The 23,757-nt window shown below is 49.6% G+C and overlaps 1 protein-coding gene across 5 annotated transcripts in view; it reads right to left on the reverse strand.

Moving 5' to 3' along the window:
- The window catches only part of EPHB2 (EPH receptor B2), a 33,262-nt gene extending 9,855 nt beyond the window's left edge, over positions 1–23,407 (reverse strand). For 4 of the 5 annotated variants that reach the window (XM_087915110.1, XM_087915109.1, XM_087915108.1 and 1 more), the window contains exons 1-6: positions 23,313–23,407; positions 17,070–17,134; positions 13,735–14,419; positions 8,134–8,289; positions 6,869–7,204; positions 1,825–1,949 (exon numbers count right to left, since the gene is read on the reverse strand). In XM_087915110.1, the coding sequence (XP_087771236.1) occupies positions 1,825–1,949; positions 6,869–7,204; positions 8,134–8,289; positions 13,735–14,419; positions 17,070–17,126 (1,359 nt within the window). In that variant the 5' untranslated portion in view covers positions 17,127–17,134; positions 23,313–23,407. The remainder of the gene's footprint in view (positions 1–1,824; positions 1,950–6,868; positions 7,205–8,133; positions 8,290–13,734; positions 14,420–17,069; positions 17,135–23,312) is intronic. The other variant, XM_087915106.1, reaches the window with a different exon arrangement.
- Between the last annotated feature and the right edge of the window lie 350 nt (positions 23,408–23,757).

A 23,757-nucleotide genomic window follows, 5' to 3' on the forward strand; every position in this document is an offset into this window, starting at 1 on the left:
AAGCACGCCTGAAAAACCTTGCCAAAAATACCCGACCTCACATAGGAACTCTTGAGAATCGGCCACTACTGAACCGAGGAGAAAAACAAAAAACAAAACAGCACAATAACCAAGAAATAACTTTCTGGTTTTCTAAAAAGAAAAAAAATGCGTAACTATTTTAGAAATAAATATGTCAATATGAAATGTATAAATATTGCGAAAAGATCGGTTTCGCCAAAGCCCCGAGTTCAGCATCGCAACCCCGGGCAATTTTCCAGCTGGCGTTTGCAAAAACCATGGCCTTGCAAAAAGGGTGAATACACACAACCTGTGTGTGTGTGATTGCAAAAAAAATAAATAAAAACAGTGGTGGGAAAGCATTGGAAAAGAGGAATATTTCTCCTTTTGCCGTGAGGAAGCCAGGCTGGGAGGGAGAAGAGCCTGCCAAATTCTGCAAAACAGCAGAATAAATTATGCAGTATCAGATGCCCCCTCCTCAAACACCTCCCCCCCACTCAACCCTTGCATTGCTTTTTCTCCTGGCAATCAAAAATAGGTCACTGAACGAATTATGCAGCTTTTGTAATCTCTGGTGGGGAGGGTGAGCGGTGTCTCCGTTTAAACACGATTTTAATTAGCCTTTAAAAAAAAAAAATAAGACCCATCCTCGTGTCCAAAATCTATTTATTTCCTCCTGCAAATGGGGGAGTTTTCCTTACCGTCCCCGGATAAATGTGGATTAATTCAGTATAAACACATTTAAACACGAACGGTGGGCAGGATCTTACGGTCCTTGTGAGATTATCTCCGTACGTCCCAGGGGTGTGTTTTTTTCCCCACCCCCCCCAAAAATAAACTGGATTTTTTTTTCCACTTCTCATCGAAGAAACTTTTTCGGTTCCCAGGAGTTTTGAAGAAGCTTCTTGGACAAGAAGCGAAATGTTTTCAAGGGAAAAGAAGAAGAAAGTCCAGGTTACTTTTGGAAGAAGCAACTTTGGGACAAGCAGGATAGAGTCCCAAAAGTGCTTGGTGTTTTTTTTTCCAAGAGTCAACTGGACTTTCTGATTTTTTTCTTTGAAGATGTTTCGTTTCTCATCCGAGAAGTTTCTTCCACTCTGCTGGATCGTAGGGAATTGAAGGATTTATACGTCTTGCAGACAAAGCTGGTCGTTTGCGTTCTTTGTAGACAGACGTTGAGGCTGCTTGGAGGTTTTTATCTGCGTCCTCAGGGCCTCCTGAGTCGTGCAAATGGGTGTGGGGCCTTCTTGGGAGTGCTGTGGGACTGCTCCGTGCTTATTTGCACGACTCAGGTGACTCAAAGCCCACAGATAAATCTCCAAGTGGCCTCAAGGGCTCTCTCAAATAATGCAAATGACCAGCTGTCCGCAAGGAATATCAATCCTTCAATTCCTTCGTTCAGAGCTGAGGAAGCTTCTCGGAGGAGCTCCAACTCCTGTGTCCCCAATGTCCTCCTTGATAAAGTAAAAGTGAAGGTTCCCCTGGCACATCCATGCCAGTCGTTTCTGGCTTTAGGGGGCGTTGCTCATCTCCGTTGCAAAGCCGAAGAGCCAGCGCTGTCCGAAGATGTCTCCGTGGTCATGTGGCCGGCAGGATGAAACACCTTCGAAGTGCTGTTTCCTTCCCACCAAAGGTGGTTGCCTGTTTTTCTAACTTGCATTCCTTACATGCTTTCGAACTGCTAGGTTGACGGAAGCTGGGACAAGGAACGGGAGCTCGCTCCGTCACGCGGCGCTAGGGACTCGAACCGCCGAACTGCCAACCTTTCTGATCGACAAGCTCAGCGTCTCTTAGCCGCTGAGCCGCCACGTCCCTCCTTGATACCTTCTCATAATACTGGAGCTCATAATCCAAGATGACCCCGTTGGGCTGGTCCGGCTGAGACCACGAGAGGGTGATGCTGTCCACCATCCGGCTGACTTGATGCATGATGGAGATCGCCGACGGAGCTGCAGGAGAGAAAGAGGGTGGAAGGGAGGGAGGGAGGAGAGAGAGGGAGGGAAAGAGAGAGAGGGAGGAGAGAGGGAGGGAGAGAAGGAAGGAGGGAGAGATAGAGGGAGGGAGGGAGAAGTGGGGGGAGGGAAAGAGAGAGGGAGGGAGGGAGAGAGGGAGGGAAGGAGAGGGGGAGGGAGAGAGAGGGAGGGAAAGGGGGAGAGACCAAGGGAGGGAGGGAGAGGGAGGGAGGGAGATAGAGGGAGGGACGGGGGAGAGAGAGAGAGAGAGAGAGAGAGAATATAATCTAAGCACCATCTTTGATCTCGGGTGGAAGCTGCTGAGATACAGGTGCTACTTGACTTACGACCGCAACCGACCCCCCCCCTCCAATGTCAGCCGCTAAATGAGACACGGGTCAAGCGAGGTTTGCCTCCATATTTTGGCCTTTCTCCCCACAGTGGCCGAGGGCGTCACTTGCAGTCCGGTCGTTAAGCGAATCTGGCTTCCCCTTTGGACTTTGCCGGTCAGAAGGTTGCAAAAGGGGAGCAAGTGACCCCCAAACTAGGAGTATAAAGAATGGTTGATATTGATGTACATAAATATGTATTCTTTATTGTCCGAAATAGCTACAGAAGGCAATTAGGCATGTCAAAATGATCACACCATGTCCACTTTTTAAATGTTTTCTTTTTGTTCAATAAACAAAATAGACAGACAGATAGATCGATGGATAGATGGATGGATAGATAGACAGACAGACAGACAAATAGATAGATAGATAGATAGATAGAGAGATAGATAGATAGAAAGATGGATGATAGAGAGACACATGATAGAGAGGCAGGCAGGCAGAGAGACAGATAGATAGAGAGACAGATAAATAGATTTCATCACTTCCTGTTTTTCCAAAAATACCGGAAGTGATGAAATGGGCCTAGTTTTTCGGCCTGCAAAGCCTGCAGAAGCCTTCCTGAAGCCTCTGGGAGGCCGAAAAAGGCCTCAAACCAGCAGAAAACCAGCTGTGAGGCGCAGTGCAGGTAAGGGGCGCCGCCTCCGCGGGGAGGGTGGGGATTATGCGCACAGAGGGGGGGCCTGGGTGGGGGGGGGGCATTGCCTTCTGGAGGCTGACACGCATGAGCAGGAGCATGGAAGCGGGCGCATAATTTTGGCCACGGGAACCCCAAAAAGTGAGCCACCCCTGGCCTAGGGTCTCCTTTTTTTGTTTTTTTTGAAAACAATTTTATTGGTTTTTTTAACAAACAAACAAACAAAACATAAAAACATCAGCTCTCTTCGATACTTATATACAAACAGTGTGTCGGTTGGTTCATCAGTTTTGTGCATTCATTTCGTAGTCACAGTTACAATTACATTACATAATAACTCTTATTATCAACCCAAGCTTTGTATATCCTCATATCATTATTGAAAGAAAAAAAAGATTTGACTATACTTTTATTCAATCATGCCTTGTGAGATAACTATAATTTAAGTCATTTATTCTATAACAAATCATATAATCATACCAATAATTCTATCTTTTAAAAAAAGAAAAAAAAACATTTTATAAATGTAATGTCAAGTAACAAAAGAAAAGGGAGAAGAAAAGTCAATAATATTCCTTATTACCTAACATTCTAAATATTCTATTTTTGTATTTCATCATCCAGCCATTGATAGAAAAGGTCCCAAACTGTATAAAATTGAGAGAGAGATGGATATGGAGATAGATAGACCGACAGATAGATAGATAGATAGATAGATAGATAGATAGATAGATAGAGATAGATAGATAGATAGATAGATAGATAGATAGATAGATAGATAGAGGTATAGATATAGTAATAGATAGATGGATAGATGGATAGATAGATAGATAGATAGATAGATAGATAGATAGATAGATAGATAGATAGATAGATAGATAGATAGATATAGATAGAGAGAGAGATGGAGATAGATAGATAGATAGATAGATAGATAGATAGATAGATAGATAGATAGAGATATGGAGATAGGTATAGATATAGATGAACCACTCAACTCCACGCCTTTAAAAACGTAGATTTGAATCCATCCCCACCTTCTGTTGCTACCCAAACGGCCTTTGATTGACATCTGTTCTGGGCAGGCACGGGCGGGGGCGGGGGGTGTAGGGGAGGGTGAGAAATGGGGCTTAGCTAGAAAAAAAAAATCCAGGCAGGGAAAAAAAAATCCAACCCACCCCCAGAAATCCCCTTTGCAAAACACAAAACAAAACAAAAAAAATCCCCACGGAGATCAGAACAAATTTGGATTCATCCTTCTTTCACCGCTTCATCCTGGAAACAGAGCCGCTTTCTCTCTCTCTTTTTTTTGGGGGCAAGGGAGGAAGAAGAGGATGAAGAGGAGGTGGGAGGTGGGGCAAGGAGGAGCCCCCCCCCACCCCTTTCCAAGGACAAATGCCAGCCAGCCTAACTGGCCACCATCTCCAAGATGCTTGAAATCCTGCCAAGTTCAATCCATCCCAGATCCCCGTGCGTGTGTCCCCCCCACCTCTCCATTCCTCCTCCTCCTCCTCTCCCCCCTGTCTGGTGTCAGCTGCCAATTCTGTAATCTTGGGGGAAAACCCCCCCCTTCTCTTTTTTTTTTGTTTTTTGTGTTTTTTCTCAAAAGAAGCCCCTCCTGCATTCATCAAAGCAGTCCAGCCTTAATCCTCTCCACACCCAAACAGGGGTCTCCGGGGAGAAGGGAAGGGTTAAGAACGAGAGGGGGGGGCGGAGGGCAGCTGTATTTTGAAGAGGGGGGTCTCCTCTGCCCCCCCTTCTCTTCCAAACTCCATTCAGAAGTTCTCTTCCAACCCCCCACCCACCCCCTCCAGCGTCAGGTTTCCTAGGGGCCGGCCGCTTGAAAGGGAGTTTTGCTATTTTCCATTACCGTCCAGACAGACTGAGGCTCAGGCTTGGAGGTCAGGTCAGAAATGTGGGAAGGGGCTCTTGGGAAGGAAGCCGGTGTGGGAAAAATTGGGGAGGGGGTTGGATCGAGGGTCTGGGAAGGCGGGGGACGGGACGACGACGGGCAGCCTGCAGTTCCCCGTTTGAAAAAGAAAACGGGGGCAAAGAAATATGTGTGATTCAACTGTTCAAAAGTTCAGAGGCGTTCGGCATTTGTGCCCTGATTTTACGAGCTTTTCTGGCTCGGTCGTTAAGGGAGACATCACCACTGAACAATCTTTTGAGCAGAGGGTTGGACTAGAAGACCTCTGAGGTCCCTTCCAACCTTGTTACTCCGTAATTCTATCATCCCAGATCAACGAATCCCCAGAAGTTGTGGGTTCCCCATCGCTGGAGGCTTCCAAGAAGAGACTGGAAAGCCATTTGTCTGGAGCGGTGTAGCCTCTTGTTTGAGCAGGGGGTTGGACTAGAAGACCTCTAAGGTCCCTTCCAGGTCTACCCTGATTGATTGATATGATGTAGGCGGGTCTTTTGCTTGAACAGGGGGTTGGACTAGAAGACCTCCAAGGCCCCTTCCAGCTCTACTCTGATCGAGCGATCGACCGAAATGGTCTGCTTGAGTAGGGGGTCAGACTAGAAGATCTCTGAGGTGTCCCCCCAAACTCCGTTATTCCCTATTCTGAGCCTCTCTATTCCCAGAAAGAATCGTGTTTGTTTGTTTCGTTTTCCTTCTGTTGTGTTGTTTCATTTTGTTTTGCAAACCTGCGATTTTTATTTTTTATTTGACGACCCCTCTGAATTTTTATTCTTATTTTTTTTTTTATTTCCCCCCTTCCTTCCTTCCTTCCTTCCTTCCTTCCTTGGCTTCTGTTCTGCCAGCGCCTTAATGAGGAGCACGGAGGCGGCGGCGGCGGCGGCAGCAGAAGCGGAGGGACTGGATGGCCCGAGGAGGATGCATGCGGCCTCTCTAATTATGGGGAGAATTAGCACGCCGACAGTTACTGTTTAGGTTTAATGAATAGATACATCACAACAGGATCGGGATTTGCAGCTCCGAGGATAATAAGGCTGAGGCAGCTCGGAGCACGTGGGAAAAATGACAACTGAGGTTGTGTGTGTGTGTGTGTGTGTGTGTGTGTGTCAGCGAGTGTGGGGGGTTTTTCCCCCACCCCCCCCCCACCTGCTACGCACAAAAGCGCACACGTCTCCCTCCTCCCCTTTCTCAGCTGTGAAGGCGACAATGTTCACAGCTGCTGCAATAAACTCACAATTAATTAATTGCAACAGACAAGGGGGGCAGAGAGTCAGGGAGCCCCCCCTCCCACATCCAGCCAATGTAGGCCCACCCACCCACCCCCCAAAAAAGACCTGAGCAATCTGGGGGTCCTTTACGCAGATGCACCAGACCTGCAGATAATAATAGGGTTGGGAAGGGGCTTCGGAGGTCCACTAGTCCAACCCCCTTCTCAAGGAGGAGACTGTTTCATACAGAATGACAGAGTTGGAAGGGACCTCAAAGGTCGTCTAGTCCAACCCCCTTCTCAAGCAGAAGACCCTGGACCATTTCAACCAAATCAGTCAATCAAAATAGCGCCGGAAGGGGCCTCGGAGGTCTTCTAGTCTGACCCCCTTCTCAAGGGAGGAGACCCTAGATCATTTCAATGAATCAATCAGAATACCGCTGGAAGGGGCCTCAGAGGTCATCTAACCCAACCCCTTGCTCAGGCAGGAGACCGTTTCTTACAGGATGACAGAGTTGGAAGGGACCTCGGAGGTCTTCTAGTCCAACCCCATGCTCAAGCAGGAGACATTAGACCATTTCAATCAATCAGAATAGAGCAGAAAGGGGCCTCGGAGGTCTTCCAGTCCAACCCTGCTCAGTCAGGAGAGCCCTAGACCATCCCAGCCCTGAAGAACGAGGCAGAAAAAAACGGAGGCCCAGCGATCAATCAATCAATCAATCAATCAATCGATTAAGAAAAGCCTTTGGAAGTCCTTACCCGCCTGGTTGGTGGTGATGTTGACGGAGGCAAACTGGGGGGAGAAGGGGCTCTGGTCTGTGACGCCGTTCACCGCCTGGATCTCGAAGGTGTATTGCGTGTGGGCCAAGAGGTCGTTGATGTACACCCGTGGCTCGGTCAGGCCCAGCTGGCGCGGCGTGAACTGGACGTTGTCCCCGCAGCGGGTGCAGGCTCTGCGCCCCGAGCCGCAGCTCTTGCAGATGATGTTGTAAACCAGGTCCTCGCGGCCCCCCGAATCCCGAGGAGGGGTCCATTCCAGCATCAGAGAGGTTTCGTTCACGCTGGAAATGACGGCCTGCGGGGCCGAAGGGATGGCTGCCGGGGAACCGAGAGGAAAGAGGAGAGCGGGGAGTTAGACGACGCGACCCGGTTGCGGCTCGTTGGCCTTGGGGCAGCGGTTGTGGAGGTAGGGAGCGCGAGCGGGTTGGGCTAGATGACCTCCGAGCTCCCGTGCAACTCACTACGGCCACGATTGTCTTGGGAATGGGAAGGTTTGAAGGAATGGCTGCCTGATAACCGAAAGAAAAGAGGAAAGCAGAAGTTAAATTACACGACGGTTGCGGCTCGCTGGCCTCAGGGCAGCGATCTGGAGATTAGAGAGGGAGAGGGTTGGGCTAGATGACCTCTGAGCTCCCATCCAACTCAATGTGGCAATGACTGGGCTAAATATAAGCAGATTGCCAGGGATTTTGATCATGTGACTACGGGGACGCTGCACCAACGGTTGTAAGTGTGAAACAACCACTGGCGCCTTTCCGCCCCCATCCCGTTGTAACTTCAAATGGACACTAAGCAAACCGTCGAAAATCAAGGACTACCTGCCATGGAAAACTTGGCCGTGAGATTGAGGAGAATGGGATAAACCTAGTTTATAAAGGAATAATTTTTTTCTAATCTGGAGGCTTTCAAGGAGAGACTGGACTGCCATCCGTCAGAAACGGTGTAAGGTCTCCTGCTTGGGCGGGGGAGTTGGACTGGATGACCTCCAAGGTCCCTTCCGACTCTGTAATTATTCAGAAGTTGTGGGAAGCTTTAACCCTGGGAAGCTGGCAAGAAAAGCCTGGACTGCCATTTGTCGGAAACGGTGTAGGGTCTCCTGCTTGGACTAGATGACCTCCAAGGTCCCTTACGAATCTGTTAATCTGAGGGGCTGGGGCCCAGGGTTGTTTTTTTTTTTAAATCCGTTCGCCCTCCTCCTCCTCCTCCTCCTCCTCCTCTCTGCCACCGTGTCGGGCGGGACATACTGGTGCACGGCATTTCCAGCGGGTCCGAGTCAGCGCGGTAATAGCTGTTCCGGCAGACGCAGTTGGTGGCACCTTCGGACGTGGTACGGCTGTTGATCGGACAGTGGACGCAGCTCTCGTCCCCCTGGTTGGCTTTGAATGTCCCGGATGGGCATCCTGGGTAGGAGAGAGAGAGAGAATGGGTGGGTGGGTGCATTTAAAAATTGGGCTCCCCTGCCCGATAATTCATGGAAACTCAACCGTGGCAGCTTTTAAGAAACTTCAACTCCCAGAATTCAACCCTTCTCCTTTTCTCTCTCTCTCCTTCTTCTCCTTCTCTCTCCTTTTCCTCTTCTCCTCTCTTCTTCTCCTTATCCCTCTCCTCCTTCTCCTTCCTTCTCCTTTTCTCTTTCCTTCTGTCTCCTTTTTCTCCTTCTCCTTCTCTCCTTCTTTCTCCTCCTCCTTCTCTTCTCTTCTTCTCCTTATCTCTCTCCTCCTCCTTCTCTCTCCTTCTTTCTCCTCCTCCTCCTCCTCTCTTCTCCTTCTCCTCTCTCTTCCTTCTTCTTCCTTCCTTCTCTACCTTCTTTCCTTCTCTTCTCTCTCTCTCTCCTTCTACTTTTTCTCCTTCTCTCTCTCCTCCTTCCATCTCCATCTCCTTCTCTTTCTCCCTCTCCTTCCCCTTCTCCTTCCTTCTCCCCCTCCTCCTCCTCCTCCTCCTCTCTATCTGGGTGGATAAAACATACAGGTAATCCTTGACTTACAGCAGTTCATATACTGACCCTTCAGACTTTCAACGGCACTCAGAAGTGGCCATTTATTCAGATTTTTACCACCCTTGCGGCATTCTCAACTTCCTGAATTTTGATCACGTGGCTACGGGGATCCCACAACGGTCATAAGTGTGAAAAATGATCCTAACTCCCCCCCCCATTTTTTTTCAGCGCCCTTGCGACTTCCAACGGTCACTAAACGAATTGTCATTAAGTCGAGGACTAGCTATATTTCTCCCCCCCACCGCCAAAAAAATAAGATTTATTTTCCAATTCTGTTGTGGCGGCTGAGTCGAAGCAGCCTAGATTGTCCCAAAAATTGACACTGGGGGGGGGTGTAGGGTGTGGGAGTGTGGGAATGTAGACATTTGGATGGGGGTGGGGGGAGATTCCCCCCCCCCCAAAAAAGAGATCCGGATACAAAAGGCGCTGCGTTTGCAGAGAGATTCCCCCGGCTTTCCCTTCCCGGCCCGCCCGAACTCGCGGCTGGCATTTTGATCCAGAAATTAAATTAAAAGTGTGACGGAGACCGTTGATTAAAAGCAGAACGCGAGACTCATTAGAGGCTCTGACACGGGGGCTTGTCAAAAGGAGGAAAAAAAAAAAAGGAAAAAAAAAGAAACTCGGCGGTGCTAATTAGCTCCTTGTTAATGTCGCTTCCTCGACACTTGGTGGAAATATTAGTCACTTTGGTTGGGGAAATTACGTGCGTGTGTGTGTGTGTAAGGGTAAGGGGGGTGTCGTGAAAGAGGTGTTGGGCATTTGTGGGATCCGTCTTACGTGGTGCAAGCAAGCCCCCCAGCTCACCCTCTTAGAAAAGAGCAACGGAGTTGGAAGGGGCCTCGGAGGTCATCTAGTCCGACCCTGTGCTTAGGCACCACTTCAGGCAAAAGGCTTGTCCGTTCTCTTCTTGAAAAACCTCCCGTTTCCCTTTGGGGGCCTGTCTTCAATCCTTGCAGGAGGCTGGGTGGGCTGAGGACCCCCGGACGAAATCGAAAACGAGGAGCGGGATTGGGATGGCTCCGGAAATCCCTCGCCGTCTCCAGCCCGGTCTGCAGGGGATTCAGACCGGGTTGGGATGGGGGGTCGATCTCAGCCACTCTAGGGGGGCAATATCGGAGGGGCTGCCCCAAAGAAGTGGGGGTCAAGCTATTCTCCAAAGCACCTGAGAAGGCCGGACGAGAAGCAACGGATGGAAACTCATCCAGGAGAGAAGCAACCTGGAATTAAGGAGGAATTTCCTGACAGGGAGGACAATTAGACAATGGAACTGCTTGCCACCAGAAGTGGTGGGTTGCTCCAGCGCTGGAGGGTTTTAAAGAAGAGACCGTAGCGGGTTGGACTAGAAGACCTCTGAGGTCCCTTTCTGAGTCTTTTTATTCTCTCCTGTCCTGCATCGATCTAGACGAGAGAATAATATTTTCAAGAAGAGATTGGGCAGCCTTTTGTCCAGAATAATACAATCTCCTGCTCGAGCGAGGTTGGGGGGGCTGGACTAGAAGACCTCAGAAGGCCCCCCCTCCCCGCTCTACTCTTTGACGGATGGACGGCTTGATCCTCGGCCGCGGGAACTGCAGCCAGCCAGCCAGCCAGCCACGCCGGGGCTTCCAGCTGCTGACAGCGGTTTCCATGGCAACGGGCTCGGGAGCCCAACTGGGGCAGAGCCCACCAGCTCTGCATGCCTGCAAAAACGCACACAAACGCACACTCACACACGCACACGCACACACCCCAGACAAAAGCCCAAATCTCCCCCTCGGCCAGGAGCTTTGCAAAGCTTTTCATCTCCGGCAAGGGCCCCCCTCCCCCTCCCACGGGCGGTTGAGGGGGGCTGGTGGGGGCGGGGGCGTTGCTCTGGGACCCTGGGAGCCGCCGGCTCATCCCTGGTTTAGCCAATCAGGGTTCAGGGTCTGGCTTGGAGGCCCGGTTGCTTTGTATGCGCCGGGGGGGGTATGGATGCCTGCAGGATTCCCTGCAGGGTTGCTAAAATCCGGACGGCGTGCGCACCTCGGATAGGGTAATCGAAGGGGGACCTTAGAGGTCTTCTAGTCCAACCCCGCGAGACGGTTCAAGCAGGCATCCGTTTTTGAGCGTCCCTTGGGGAAAGGATGGCCAGGATTGATATATCCCGGGAGAGGCTTCTGGACAAGGGAAATAAAAAAGCAAAATTCATCCCAAAAACCGTGGGGGGAAAGAGAAAGATAACTTCACACACACACACACACACACACACACGAGAGAAATGTAATTTAATCCCCTCTGCAAGAGAAACGTAGCTTGACTTGATGGTACCTAGTCAGTCAGTCAGTCAGTCAATCAATCAATCAATCAACCAATCAATTCTAGCTGCATCGTTACTGCCAGGGTAAAGCTTTCTTTATTGAACAAAAAAAATATATTAAAAAGTCAAACAACACATAATAATTAGTTCCAATCATTTAATTCCCTTCCTCTTCCCTCTCTTCTCCTTTTTTCCTCCTCCCTCCCTTCTATCTTTCCTTTATTCCCCTCCTCTTTCTCCTCTTCCTCGTCCCTTCCTGCCTTCCATCCTTTTTCTTTCTTTTCTTCCTTCCTTCTCTCTCTCTTTCTCTTCATTTTTCTCTCCCTCTCCTCTCTTTCTTTCCCTCTTCTCTAAGCCCAATATTCCCTCCCTTCCTTCTTTCCTTCCTTCTCCTCCTCCTTCTTCTCTTCCTTGTCCCTTTCTTTCTTTCTTTCTTTCTTTCTTTCTTTCTTTCTTTCTTTCTTTCTTTCTTTCTTTCTTTCTTTCTTCCTTCCTTCCTTCCTTCCTTTCTTCCTTCCTTCCTTCCTTCCTTCCATCCATCCTTTCTCTTTCTTTCTTTTTTCTTTCTCCCTTCTCTCTCTTTCTCTTTATTTCTTTCTCTGTCCTCTCTTTCTCCCCCTCTTTCTTCTCTAACCCCAGTTCTCGGAATATTTCTTTATCAGTTGTGGGTCATTGCTTGGATTCCTCTTTTGTGAGTTTTTGCGGCTGCTGTCACGGCCCCCCAACTCCTTCATGGAGACCTCACCTTCTCGTCCTGTTTCCAGTGGCTTTGGAGAGAAAGGCTGGGACGACGTCACCGATCGACCCCTTTTTCCACCTTTTTTTTTTTTTTAGCCTAAACTCAAAAACGTAACACAACTACAGCTCGTCCTCGCAGTACAACGATTCGTTTAGCGATTCATCTGAAGTCACCCCATCGCTTGCGGGTGGGAGAAAGCGACCCAGGTCCAGGTTTTCACACCGACCACCGTCTCGGCATTCCCACGATCAAAATTCAGAGGCGTGGGAACCGACTCGTATTTTACGACGGTTGCCACGCGATGCAGTTCCCCTTCCGACAAGCCGTGGGGGAGCCCGATTCACTTAACAACCGGGTTACTCGTTTAACAACTCACGATCATTCGCCGAACAACTGCGCCAAGAAAAAGCATGAAGAAAAAAAGAATTGTTTTCCTCTCTCTCTCTCTCTCTCTCTCTGTGCGCTACGCATTTTAAGGTGCCCATCTTGGCTTTCCTCCTCCTCTCGGCTGCTGGGGCTGGTCTTCCCTGGGTGGTCCTGCAGAAAAAGGGGGTGCTGGGACCCCCTCTCACCCCTCGTGCCAAACCAAGCGGGCAAATAAACCAAAGTCCTTCTTTTGCAAAATCTGGCAGGCCACACTGCACCTCTTGCCACTGCCCGATCCTGCCACCCCGCCGCCTTCCGGGTTGCAGGCTTTGCACCCATGCTGGCTGCTTGAAGGAGGGTGCCAGGAACAGAAGCCGCTTGGCAGGCGGAGGGAGGGGAGGGAGGGGGGGGGGGGGGTGCCCATTGCGCCAAGGACACAAAAGCCCCCACAGCTGTCTGTTTGCAAACAAGGCTGCTGAGCCAAAGAGAGGCGTTTGAAAGCAGTAATTGTCTTTAATTAAAGGCGCTGGATTTCGCTCGGCTGGGCCCCCAAAGCGCCTCCAGATGCCTGGAAAGTGGGGGGTTGGCAGAGGGATGAGGGAGGGGGGACGGCACCCTGCACACCACACAACGCGGACGCGCGCACACACACACAAACGCCCAGAGAACTGCCTCCTCCTCCTCCCCGCCCCGGGATGTGTAAGCCCAGGGTTGTGCGTATAAATTCTTGGGGCTGGACTCTTGACGGCTCCTCCTTCCGATGGAGGGAAGAGAGGGGCAGTGTGGTGTAGTGGCCAGGGTCTTGCAAACGGGATTGGGAAGATCCCGGTTGAGCTCTATCTAGGGACTCAAGTGATTTTGGCCAAGTCTCTCTCTCTCTCTCTCTCTTGCTCTTCATCTACCTATCAATCCATCAATCTATATCATTTATCTATATCTATCTATCATCCATCTAACTATCTACTGATCTACCTTTCAACTATCCATCTTTCTATCCATCCATCCATCTATTCATTATTATCTATATCTATCTATCTATTCAGCCATCTATAATTCATCTACCTACCATCCATCTATCTATCCATCCATCTATTTATCGATCTATTCAGCTGTCTATCAGCCATCTACCTATCTACTTATCTACCTTTCAACTATCCATCTTTCTATCCATCCATCCATCTATTCATTATTATCTATATCTATCTATCTATTCAGCCATCTATAATTCATCTACCTACCATCCATCTATCTATCCATCTATTTATCGATCTATTCAGCTGTCTATCAGCCATCTACCTATCTATTTACTAATCTACCTATCATTTATCTATCTACCCATCATCTATCTACCTATACTTATTTACCCATCACCCATCCATCCATCCATCCATCCATCCATCCATCCTACCTATACATCCCCGGCCCTCCCCAAGTCACCAACCCTCCCACCGCCAACCCTCACTCACCCCTGCAGACGGTGCCGTTCTCCACCGACTCGTAACCGGACTTGCACATACAGCGCCCGATGGGCACCAGCCACTCGCCGTCACCGTTGCAGTACAGTTTGATGGGCACATCCACCTCCTCGGCGTTGGGGATACACGTGCCCCTGGCCGCCACCAGAGAGGTGCTCTCCGCGCCCGACAGCGTCTCTTGGAAGATGGCGCCGTTCTGGATGACGCGTAGGCACTTGCGGTAAAAGACGCGGACGGCAATCAGAGACATGCAACCCCCGTAATCTTGGAAGGCCAAATAAAATCCATTTTTGGAGACGGGCCCGAAACTCCGGATTTCGGTGTTGATCTTCATCACCCGCCCACCCAGGTCGACCTGGGAGAAGCTCTCGTCGGCCGCGATGGTGTCCACCTTGGCCCAAGGGTTCTCCATCCAGCTGGGGAAGCTCTTGGTGGCGCCGTCAAACTCCGACTCGTAGTAGTAAAGGTTGAAGGTTTCCTTACAAGACCCCGGCACGTTGGGGATGCTGCTGCAATCACGGACGGAGAACTTCATCTCCACGTGAATCCGATGGGCACCCCGCCGGCGGATGTATTTGGTCCGTAGCCAGTTGTTCTGGCTGGATTCGAAGACGTTGCAAACTTGGTACGTCCGGATGGTGTTCATGTTCTCGTCGTAGCCGCTCACTTCCTCCCACTGCAGAGGAGAGAGAGTGCCAAACTTTAAAAATAAATAAATACTCCTTTGGTCTTTTTAGTGGCCAGCAGAAAGGGAGTGGGGAGAAAGCAGTGCATTCCTTAAATGCTCCAGATAATTGCTAGGCAGCCGAAGCTGTTGGCACGCAAAATTATTACCGGAGAGCGTGATGGATGGCTCTTGGCTATGGAGGTGTCCCATTGGAGAATATACATCCAGGGGGTCGGGGGAAGACCAGGGTCAATGGGGAAATGAATGATGGGTCTCAGAGTCGGCTGCAACCAGGCAACGCCAACTGGGTCACTCCTAATAAATCCATCTTTAAACTCAAAGATGCAGCTACACACTTGTGATTTGAATGGTGGGGGGGCATGTTGGAAACTTGAGAGAGAGAGAGAGAGGGAGGCTGCCCCAAAGAAGAACTGGGTCCAATTATTCTCCAAAGCCCCTGAAAGGCAGGACAAGAAGCAATGGAGGGAAACTAACCCAGGAGAGAAGCACTCTGGGAATTTAAGGAGAAACTTCCCGTGAGGACAATTAAACCAGTGGAACTCCTTGCCACTAGAAATTGCGAATGCTCCAACGCTGGAGGTTTTTAACAAGAGGTTGGACAACCATTTGCCTGGAATCGTATAGGGTCTCCTGCTTGAGCAGGGTGGGGGGGTTGGACTAGAAGACCTCCAGGGTCCCTCCCGGCTCTGTCATTCCGTGATTCAATTTGCCGTTCCTATCGCCATCATTTTAAAACCACCGGAGGGTGTGTGTGTGCGCACGTGTGTGTTTATGTGTGTCTATTTTGATATTTTGATCCGCGCTGTGCCCTCGCCTCGCATTCAAAACGGGGGCATCCATCCCAGGCTATTTTATTCTCAGGAATTCCACGGCTGGGAAGGGATTCCCTGATCATCAGGTGGGAACAAAGAAAGAGGTGGAAAAATCCTTCTTTTTGTAAAAAAATAAAAATAAAAACCAGCAATTAACGATCCTTCAGCTTCAAGCCAGCCTCAGCAGCCGCCTGGAGAGCACACAGAACTTGTCCTAATTTTACACCCAACGTGTTTTCGGCGTTAATATCTCCAAACCGTCTTAAGGGAATTTAAAAAAAAAATAAAATAAATAAATAAAAGAGATTCCTTCTCAGCTAGATTTCCCCCTGCACCCTTCCCTGGCAGGGACACCCACCCACCCACATACCCTTTCCACCAAGCGCCGTTGTTTTTTTTCTCTCTCTCTCTTTTTGAAATCTGCTGCGAAGTTAATTAATCAACTAATTGCATTCATTAGCGCTGTCAGCCATATCGGAATTATTCCAGGAGTTTATGGCGTTCCGAGAGAAAATTGCCAAGAGGTTGGTGGGTTTTTTCGTGATGCAATTAAAAAAAAGAGAGAGAGAGAGAAACCCAGCAGCCGAAATAGTGATGGCTGTTTTTTTTTTCCTACTCCCCCCCCTTCGCCCCCCCCTTGTATGTTTTTGGGGAGGGGGCTTTGCAATTGATTTGGGGTGGGTGGAGGAGAGAGAGCGAGTTGTTTAAGGCACACAAAATTACTCGGATTTTATGCTGTTTTTCTGCTCCGTCTGGCGGTTGCCTGCTGCTTGATGGCGCTGCCCAGGTGTGCTGAGAGCTGAGGTTGAAGAGGGAGGGAAGGAAGGAAAGAAAGGAGGGAGAGAGGAAAGAAGGAAGGAAGAAGGGAAGGGAGAAGGAAGAAGGAGGGAAAGAGAGAGGGAAGGAGGGAGGGAGGAGAGGAGGAAAGGAAGGAAGGAAGGAAGGAAGGAAGGACAGGGAAGGAAGGAGGGAGAGAGGAAAGAAGGAAGGAGAGAAGGAAGAAGGAGGGAAAGAGAGAGGGAAGGAGGGAGGGAGGAGAGGAGGAAAGGAAGGAAGGAAGGACAGGGAAGGAAGGAGGGAGAGAGGAAAGAAGGAAGGAAGAAGGGAAAGAGAGAAGGAAGAAGGAGGGAAAGAGAGGGAAGGAGGGAAGGAGGAGAAAAAGAAAGGAAAGGAAGGACAGGGAAGGAAGGAGGGAGAGAGGAAAGAAGGAAGAAGGGAAGGAGAGAAGGAAGAAGGAGGGAAAGAGAGGGAAGGAGGGAGGGAGGGAGAAGAAGAAAGGAAAGGAAGGACAGGGAAGGAAGGAAGCAGAGAGGAAAGAAGGAAGAAGGGAAGGAGAGAAGGAAGAAGGAGGGAAAGAGAGAGGGAAGGAGGGAGGAGAGGAAGAAAGGAAAGGAAGGAAGGAAGGACAGGGAAGGAAGGAGGGAAGGAAGGAGAGAGGGAGGATGGAAGGAAGAAGGGAAGGAGAGAGGGGAGAAGGGAGGAAGGGAGGGAAGGAGCGAGGAGGAAGGCAGGAAAGGAGCGAGGAAAGGGAAAAGAGGGAAAGAGAGAAGGAAGAGAGAAAGGGAAGGAAGGAAGGAAGGAAGGAAGGAAGGAAGGAAGGAAGGAAGGAAGGAAGGAAGGAAGGAAGGAAGGAGAAAAAGAATTTCCCACTCGAATGGATTGTTGAACATCTTTGTAATTTTGCTTTCTCCAAAAACCGAACCTTTGTTTTACGAAGCCTGGGCCCCAAATATCCCCCAAAGCCAGACCAAGCAACGCCCCCCCCGCCCCCGTTAAGCGTTTGCTGGCTTTAAAACCCAACCTTCCCCCAAAACCCCAAAACTCACCCCTGAAACCGGGTGCACCGTCCAGCCGAGCTCGGCCGTCGCTGTGGTGGAATCCATCAATGTCTCTGCAGGCAAAAAAAAAAAACCCAAAAAAACAAAACAGCAACAACAAACCTGGTTAGTCCTGTCCTTTCCCCCTTCGCTCTTCAGCTAAAAAAAATAAAATTCCAGTTCACCTTTGCAAATTTCTGAAGTGCAAAGGACATTTCGCTCAGCGACCAATTTTTATTTTTAAAGCTCTTAAAAGGCTTTCAACGTACGACCAAAATTGTGCCCTGATGTTGTTAAGTGAGATGTGTGCGAAGTGAGCTTTGGCCGACGTTTGGCCCGCACACAATTTTTGGCACAGGAGCCCTAAAAGGTTAGCCACCATTGCCATGATCCCTTGCATTGGGGCGGCGTCTGGGCAACTGAATGGAGCGGAGTGTTTTCCTGGCTAGATGCCTTTCCTGTTACCAGGGCGGAGTTTTTTTTCACCCCAGCAGATATATTCTCATTGTGCTGAGAGAGAGAGAGAGAGAGAGAGAGAGAGAGAGAAAGAGAGAGAGAGGAAGGAAGGAAGGAAGGAAGGAAGGAAGGAAGGAAGGAAGGAAGGAAGGAAGGAAGGAAGGAAGGGAAGGAAGGAAGGAAGAAAGAAAAAGAAAGAAAGAAAGAAAGAAAGAAAGAAAGAAAGAAAGAAAGAAAGAAAGAAAGAAAGAAAGAAAGAAAGAAAGAAAGAAATGCCCTCTTCCTAGAATCGGACTCACAGCCTCCTGATTGAGAGGCGATAACTTCGGCCACTAAATGAACAGTTATATAAATCGAGGGTTGAAGATGGAATGATTATATTAAAAATAAATAAATGAATTATAAAATAAATAAACCGAGGACAGCCTGTATGGACGGAAAGAGCTCACGTACTTTCCAATTGGGAAGATGCTTTTGAAAATCCACATTTGTCCTACATTTTCTCTCGTCTGTTTTGTTCTTTTTCTCGTTTTAATGAAAAATAATCTTAAATAGATGATTTTGGCAGGTACGTCACCGGACGCCCATTCCAGGAGGCTAAATTTCTGCTGTCTCCGCTTGCAAAGGTTCCCCCACCTTGCCGGAAGCGAGTGCGGGGGTTCAAATGGGTAGAGAGAGAGATCTTTTTAATAAATAAATCCACAAATCAGGACGGCTCGATTCCAGGTCATTGCACAAAATACTCGACCTCTTCTGGCATCTTTTGCACAAGGAGCGGCTCGCCGAAGGGAGCCGGGATGTGATGCGCTCCTTCCCTGCCGATTTGGCATTGGCGGGGGAGGAGGAGAAAAGTAAAATCGCCCGGGCAGCCAGGTGTAGCAGCTCGACCTGTTGAACTAACTGCCTGCCTCTCTGGATTCCCGCTGGACTTCTCTTGATCGGTCCAACGAACTTCTTCACCGCTTCATGGTGCGCCAAATCCAGCTGGGACTCTCCAGAGCCGAACCCCGGTTAGTCAGTCCGCGACTTAACGACCGCCGCGGGTTTGTCCACTCTAGCGACAGGCGCCTTGGATGCAGTCGCCGAAACAATGGAAGACTCTCTTGAATCCCCATCGGTCAATGGCAAGAGGCTGAATTATTAGAAGGACAGAGATGGGAGGGACCTTGGAGGTCTTCTAGTCCAACCCCCTTTTCAAGCAGGAGACGCTTTCGTACAGAATGACAAGAGTTGGGAGGGGCCTTGAAGGTCTTCTAGTCCAGCCCCACCACTCAGGCAGGAAACCCCATCCCATTCCAGACAAATCGCTGTCCGGTCTCTTCTTAAAAACCTCCCGCGATGGAGCAACCCACAACTTCTGGTGGCAAGGAGTTCCACTGGTTGATTGTCCTCCCTGTCAGGAAATTCCTCCTTAATTCCTGCACTGGTTCCTTGTATGTTTTAGTTCTCTTAAATGCTCTTCTCTGCGCTCTTTCCAAAGTCTCAAAATCTTTTTTACATCATGGCAACCAAAACTAGATGCCGTATTCCAAGTGTGGTCTTAGAAATGAGGGTGGAGGGGGGGAGAATATTTTGTATTGCGTTCGCTGAAGCATCCTTCGTAACTTGATCACGATCTCTTGGAATATGAATTTAATTATTTCCTTTTTTTTAAAATAAAAAAAATTCAATTACTAATGGGGTCTCCAGCAAGCTGAAATGGAAGCGCTGGCAAATATTCAGGGGAGAAAAATCATCGTTGTCCCCCCGTGGCTTGGATGACTTTTCTTTCTTTCCCTGTCTTTTGGCAGATAAATATACTTTTTTTTTTTCTTCCTTCCTGCTAATGTGTTTTGAAATATTTTGGGTGGGGAGGCGAACCTGCCTCCGAGGTACTCTTTTTTCTTGGACTCCGTGGCTCCAAATTTATCTGCTCCCACCCACCCCCGCTCAAAAAAAAAAAAAAGAAAAACTTTCCTAGAGCCGATAAAAGGAATTTGGTGGTGAGACCGATCTTTAACCAGCCCTAAAATACAGATTCTCGTAGTTCCTTGAGTTTTCTTCCACCAGAACGGACGAGGGAGAAATTTGCTGAAGATAAGACTTCTAAAATCCATAATCCATCACAAACGTCAGATTGGACGTTCTTATAGACCAGTGATGGTGAATCTTTTTGTCGTGGGGTGCCAAAAGCGTGGGCGCATGCCGACACCCACAATGCAATGTGCCCCGACCGCCTGCATATACACACACAACCCTCCTTTAATTGCACTGCGCGTGCACCTCCCAGCTGATTTTCGGCCTGTTTTGCCATCCCAGCTGCTCGAGGGAAGCCTCTGCAGCCTCGGGAGGGCGAAAAACAGGCCCGTTTTGTCACTTCCGCTATTTCCACAAGGCCCGTTTTTCGGCCTCCCGAGGCTGCAGAGGCTTTTCTTGAGCATCCGGGAGGGTGAAAAAGGCCTCAAACAGGCTGAAAAATCAGCCAGGGCGGCTCATGTGCCCCCACAAATGACCCTGCACGCCACAGGTTCACCTTCACGGTTATAGATTGTACAGCAGTGGCGGGATTCAAAATTGTTTTACTACCAGGTCGGCTGAACCGGGATGAACCGTTAGAATACCACCACTGCTGTACAGGGGTAGTTCATTTAATGACCGTTCCAAGTTACAACGCCCTCCCCCGAAAAATGTATCTTAGGACCGTCATCTCACAGTTACGACCGTTGAAGCATCCCCAGGGTCATGTGATCCAAATTCGACCACTTTTGGCAAGGGACTCATATTTATGATGGTGGTAGAGTCCCCGGGGTTACACCTTTTACGACCTTCGGACGAGCAACGTCCACTGGGAGGCCGGATTCGCTTAATGACCGTGTGACTAATTCAAGAACTGCAGGGATTCCCTTTGTGAATGTGGCAAGAAACGTTGTAAAACAGGGCTAAACTCGCTTAACACATGTCTCCCTTAGCAACATAAATTTTGGGGGGCTGCATTGTGGTCAAGGACTACCTGTAAATTGGATTCTCCTCTGCTCCGTCGCCAGACTTTTAATTATTAATATTATAAACTGGCCATTTTTTTCACACCCCTCTGTTTTATTTGGGCACATCCAGGGGGAAAATTTCGAATCCCTAAAAATCTCACATTTGTCCAGCCACAGAAACAGCCTGTTTTTACTCAACCTCTTTTGAGATTCTCCGAAAGAAAGAAACCAACGTCTGGGTGGTATTTTTGGTTTGTTTGCAAACAAAGGCTGCCGTCGGCTTATTTTATTTTTAAATTTTGTTGGTTTTTTGTTTTTTTTTCTCCTTCCCTTTTTTAAGATCGGGATTGCAGGTGGACCTTGGTTTTAAGTTTCTTTATAGATAAATATAGTTTAGATATAAAGAGAGAGAGATGAGAGAGAGAGAGAGAGAGAGAGAGAGAGAGAGAGAGAGAGAGGGTGAATGAATGAATGAATGAATGAATAAACAAATAAATAAATAGAGAGTCTACACAATTACACACACCCCTTACTCTTTCCAACCAACATCCTTCTCCGCCATTTTGAAAACCTCTCGCTTTGGCTCTCTGCACCCCCAAATCCGCTTCGAATTGGCGACACAACCCCCTCGCCTAGCCCACTGCCCCAAAAGAGGAACCAAAACAAAACAAAAAACAAAAACGGGGAGGAAATTAATTTTGTATCCATCGAAATCTTCCACCCAGGCCCCACTCAAAGCTCATGGAACGTTCCAGAAGCGACTCTGCAAATTTGGGGTTTTGGGGTGGGGGGGTGTTCTTTGCAGGAAGGCGAACCCGGAAAAATCTCAAGACATTAAAAAAAAAAACCAGCTAGGTGGGCGGTGATTCGAAACAGATACTTGGATGTTTTCAAGCCCCACAACACATTAAATTTAATTTTGAATTCACGCAGCGCACATTGAAATACCCCAATTCCAGCAAATTCCAACGGACGGGGATTCCCAACTACTCAAAATAGGGTTTTTCTCACAACCATGACAATCCGAGACACCCCCAAAACTCGATTTTAGCTTAAGGAGATTTGGGGGTTCCCACGCCAAGAAGCGTCAAAAAAAAAAAATGCCACCTTTTTGCAAATTTTTCCTATCCCCCACCCAAAATGTCCCTTAAAGGTGTACAAAAGAGAAAAAGGCAGGCATATTCCCACGGGAAGGGAATTCTCTCAGAGGAATTTTGGAGAAAGATGGCAGCCTGAGAGGAATTCTAGTGCCTTTTCCTCACCATAATTATTAAAATATAAATATATTAAAAAAAAAATCAAATTAGGGTGGCCTGAAACGCCAGATCTCTAGGATTAAAGGCCCAGTGGGTCAGTTTTGTGGCCCATTAAATATATATATATATATAAAATTAATTAATTCAAATTAGGGTGGCCTGAAACTCCAGGTCTCCAGAATTAAAGGCCCACTGAATTAGTTTTGTGGCCCATTAAAATATTAAAAAATAAATTAATTCAAATTAGGGCGGCCTGAAACTCCAGGTCTCCAGAATTAAAGGCTTGGTGGGTTAGTTTTGTGGCCCATTAAAATATATATATATATATATTAAAAAATAAATTAATTTAAATTAGGGTGGCCTGAAACTCCAGGTCTCCAGAATGAAAGGCTTGGCAGGTTAATTTTGTGGCCCATTAATAAATATATATATATATATTAATTAATTCAAATTAGGGTGGCCTGAAATGCCAGAATGAAAGGCCCAGTGGATCAGTTTTTGTGTGTGTGTGTGTGTGTTTTTTGCAGGGGCCGCCAAATCGTCCAAATTTTGCTGGTTCAGATCCGGCCCTTGCAAAAGCCACAATGACGACAACACTTGGGATGCCAGGTCCCTGCCATGACATCCTTCAGGTGCACAATGGCGCCATAACACACTGGGTTGTGTTTTTCTTTTTTCTTTTTTTTCCCCCCGCGTCCCTCTTAAAGACGGCGAGGGCTCGTTTAATCCCATGTGGGGGGGGGAAATGCGACCCGTCAAAAAAAGAATATTTTTGGACAGCTGTCATTTTTGGGTGGGTGGGGGCATGGAAGATGAAAAGCGCCCACCCAGCCCTTTTCAAGCCCCACAGGGCATCACCCCCACACACACCCCAGTTCCACCAACCCCCTACATCCCCAATTCTTCCTCTTCTTCTTTTTCCTTCTTTCTTCCTCTCTTGCCTCCCAAACCCACCCTGGATATGTAAAACACTGCAGAGCCCCCCCACCCCCGCCGCCGCTTTTTCCTCCATGCAGGGGGGAAGCCAGAGAGGTGGGGGGGGGGAACAGGGGGCGCAGCAAGGAGGGAAGGAAAGACGGGGTGTGCCCCACCCCCAAAAAGGCCAAGGGGTCTTTTCCCGCAAGGGGGAGGGAGCGCAGGAGAGGCGCCCAGCGTTTTGCAAGCAAGCATCCCCCTTCCCCCTCCCCAACCATGTGCATCCTCCGCCGGTCAGCCGGAGCATCTTTCCAAGGAGGAGACCCTCACCCCCCGCCCCTCCCCTCCCCCATTCTTCTCGGTGGGGCGGATCAACGGCACCAACCGGGCTGACTGGGCAGACTGGGAAGCCGCCTCCGCCTCCCACGCCTCTCCCGACGCGCCGCCCCGAGGGGTTTGCAAGCAAGCGCCCGCGGGCGCCCCCTTTCCCCAACCCCCCTTGGCGTGTGCGTGTGTGTGTGTGTTGTGTTGGGGAGGGGGCGATGGGGTCCTTCCACCCGTTGCCCACCGCGGCGGCCATCGCGGCCCTTCCCCACCCACCGCGGGGGTCTCCGAGGCGGAGGAGGAGGGGGCTTCTCGAGCATCCTTTCCCCCGGGCTTACCTTCCACCGAGGCGGCCGAGCGCGGGAGCAGGAGGAGCAGGAGGAGCCGGAGCGCCCCGGGCCGGGCGAGGGGTTGGCGGGAGGGGTCGGGGCTGGGGGCGTCGGGGCGGCCCCATAGCGAGGCGGCTTCTCGGCGGCTTCTAGGCGGCCATGGAGCTCCGGCGGGTGGGAGGGGAGAGAGAGAGAGAGAGGGAGGGGAAGGGGGTCCGGGGAAGGGGGGCGGGAGGGGGGTAGAGGGAAGGGGCTGCTGCTTGCGGCTGCTGTCCGGGGATCGGGGGGGGGGGGGTTTCTCTGCCGAGCTCGGCCGGGCGCCGCGGATGCTGCCTCCGCCGCCGAGCGCGGGGTGGAGACTGGCGCTAGAGGCGGGGAGGGGGCGGCCAAGCCTCTCCGACCGCCCTCCCTCCTCCCCATCCCCTCGCCCGGCTGGAGAAGCGGGGGGGTGGGG

The sequence above is a fragment of the Pseudonaja textilis genome, chromosome 18 (assembly GCF_049901715.1).
Source record: "Pseudonaja textilis isolate UNSWEBS1 chromosome 18, rPseTex1.2, whole genome shotgun sequence".
NCBI classification, from domain to species: Eukaryota; Metazoa; Chordata; class Lepidosauria; order Squamata; family Elapidae; genus Pseudonaja; species Pseudonaja textilis.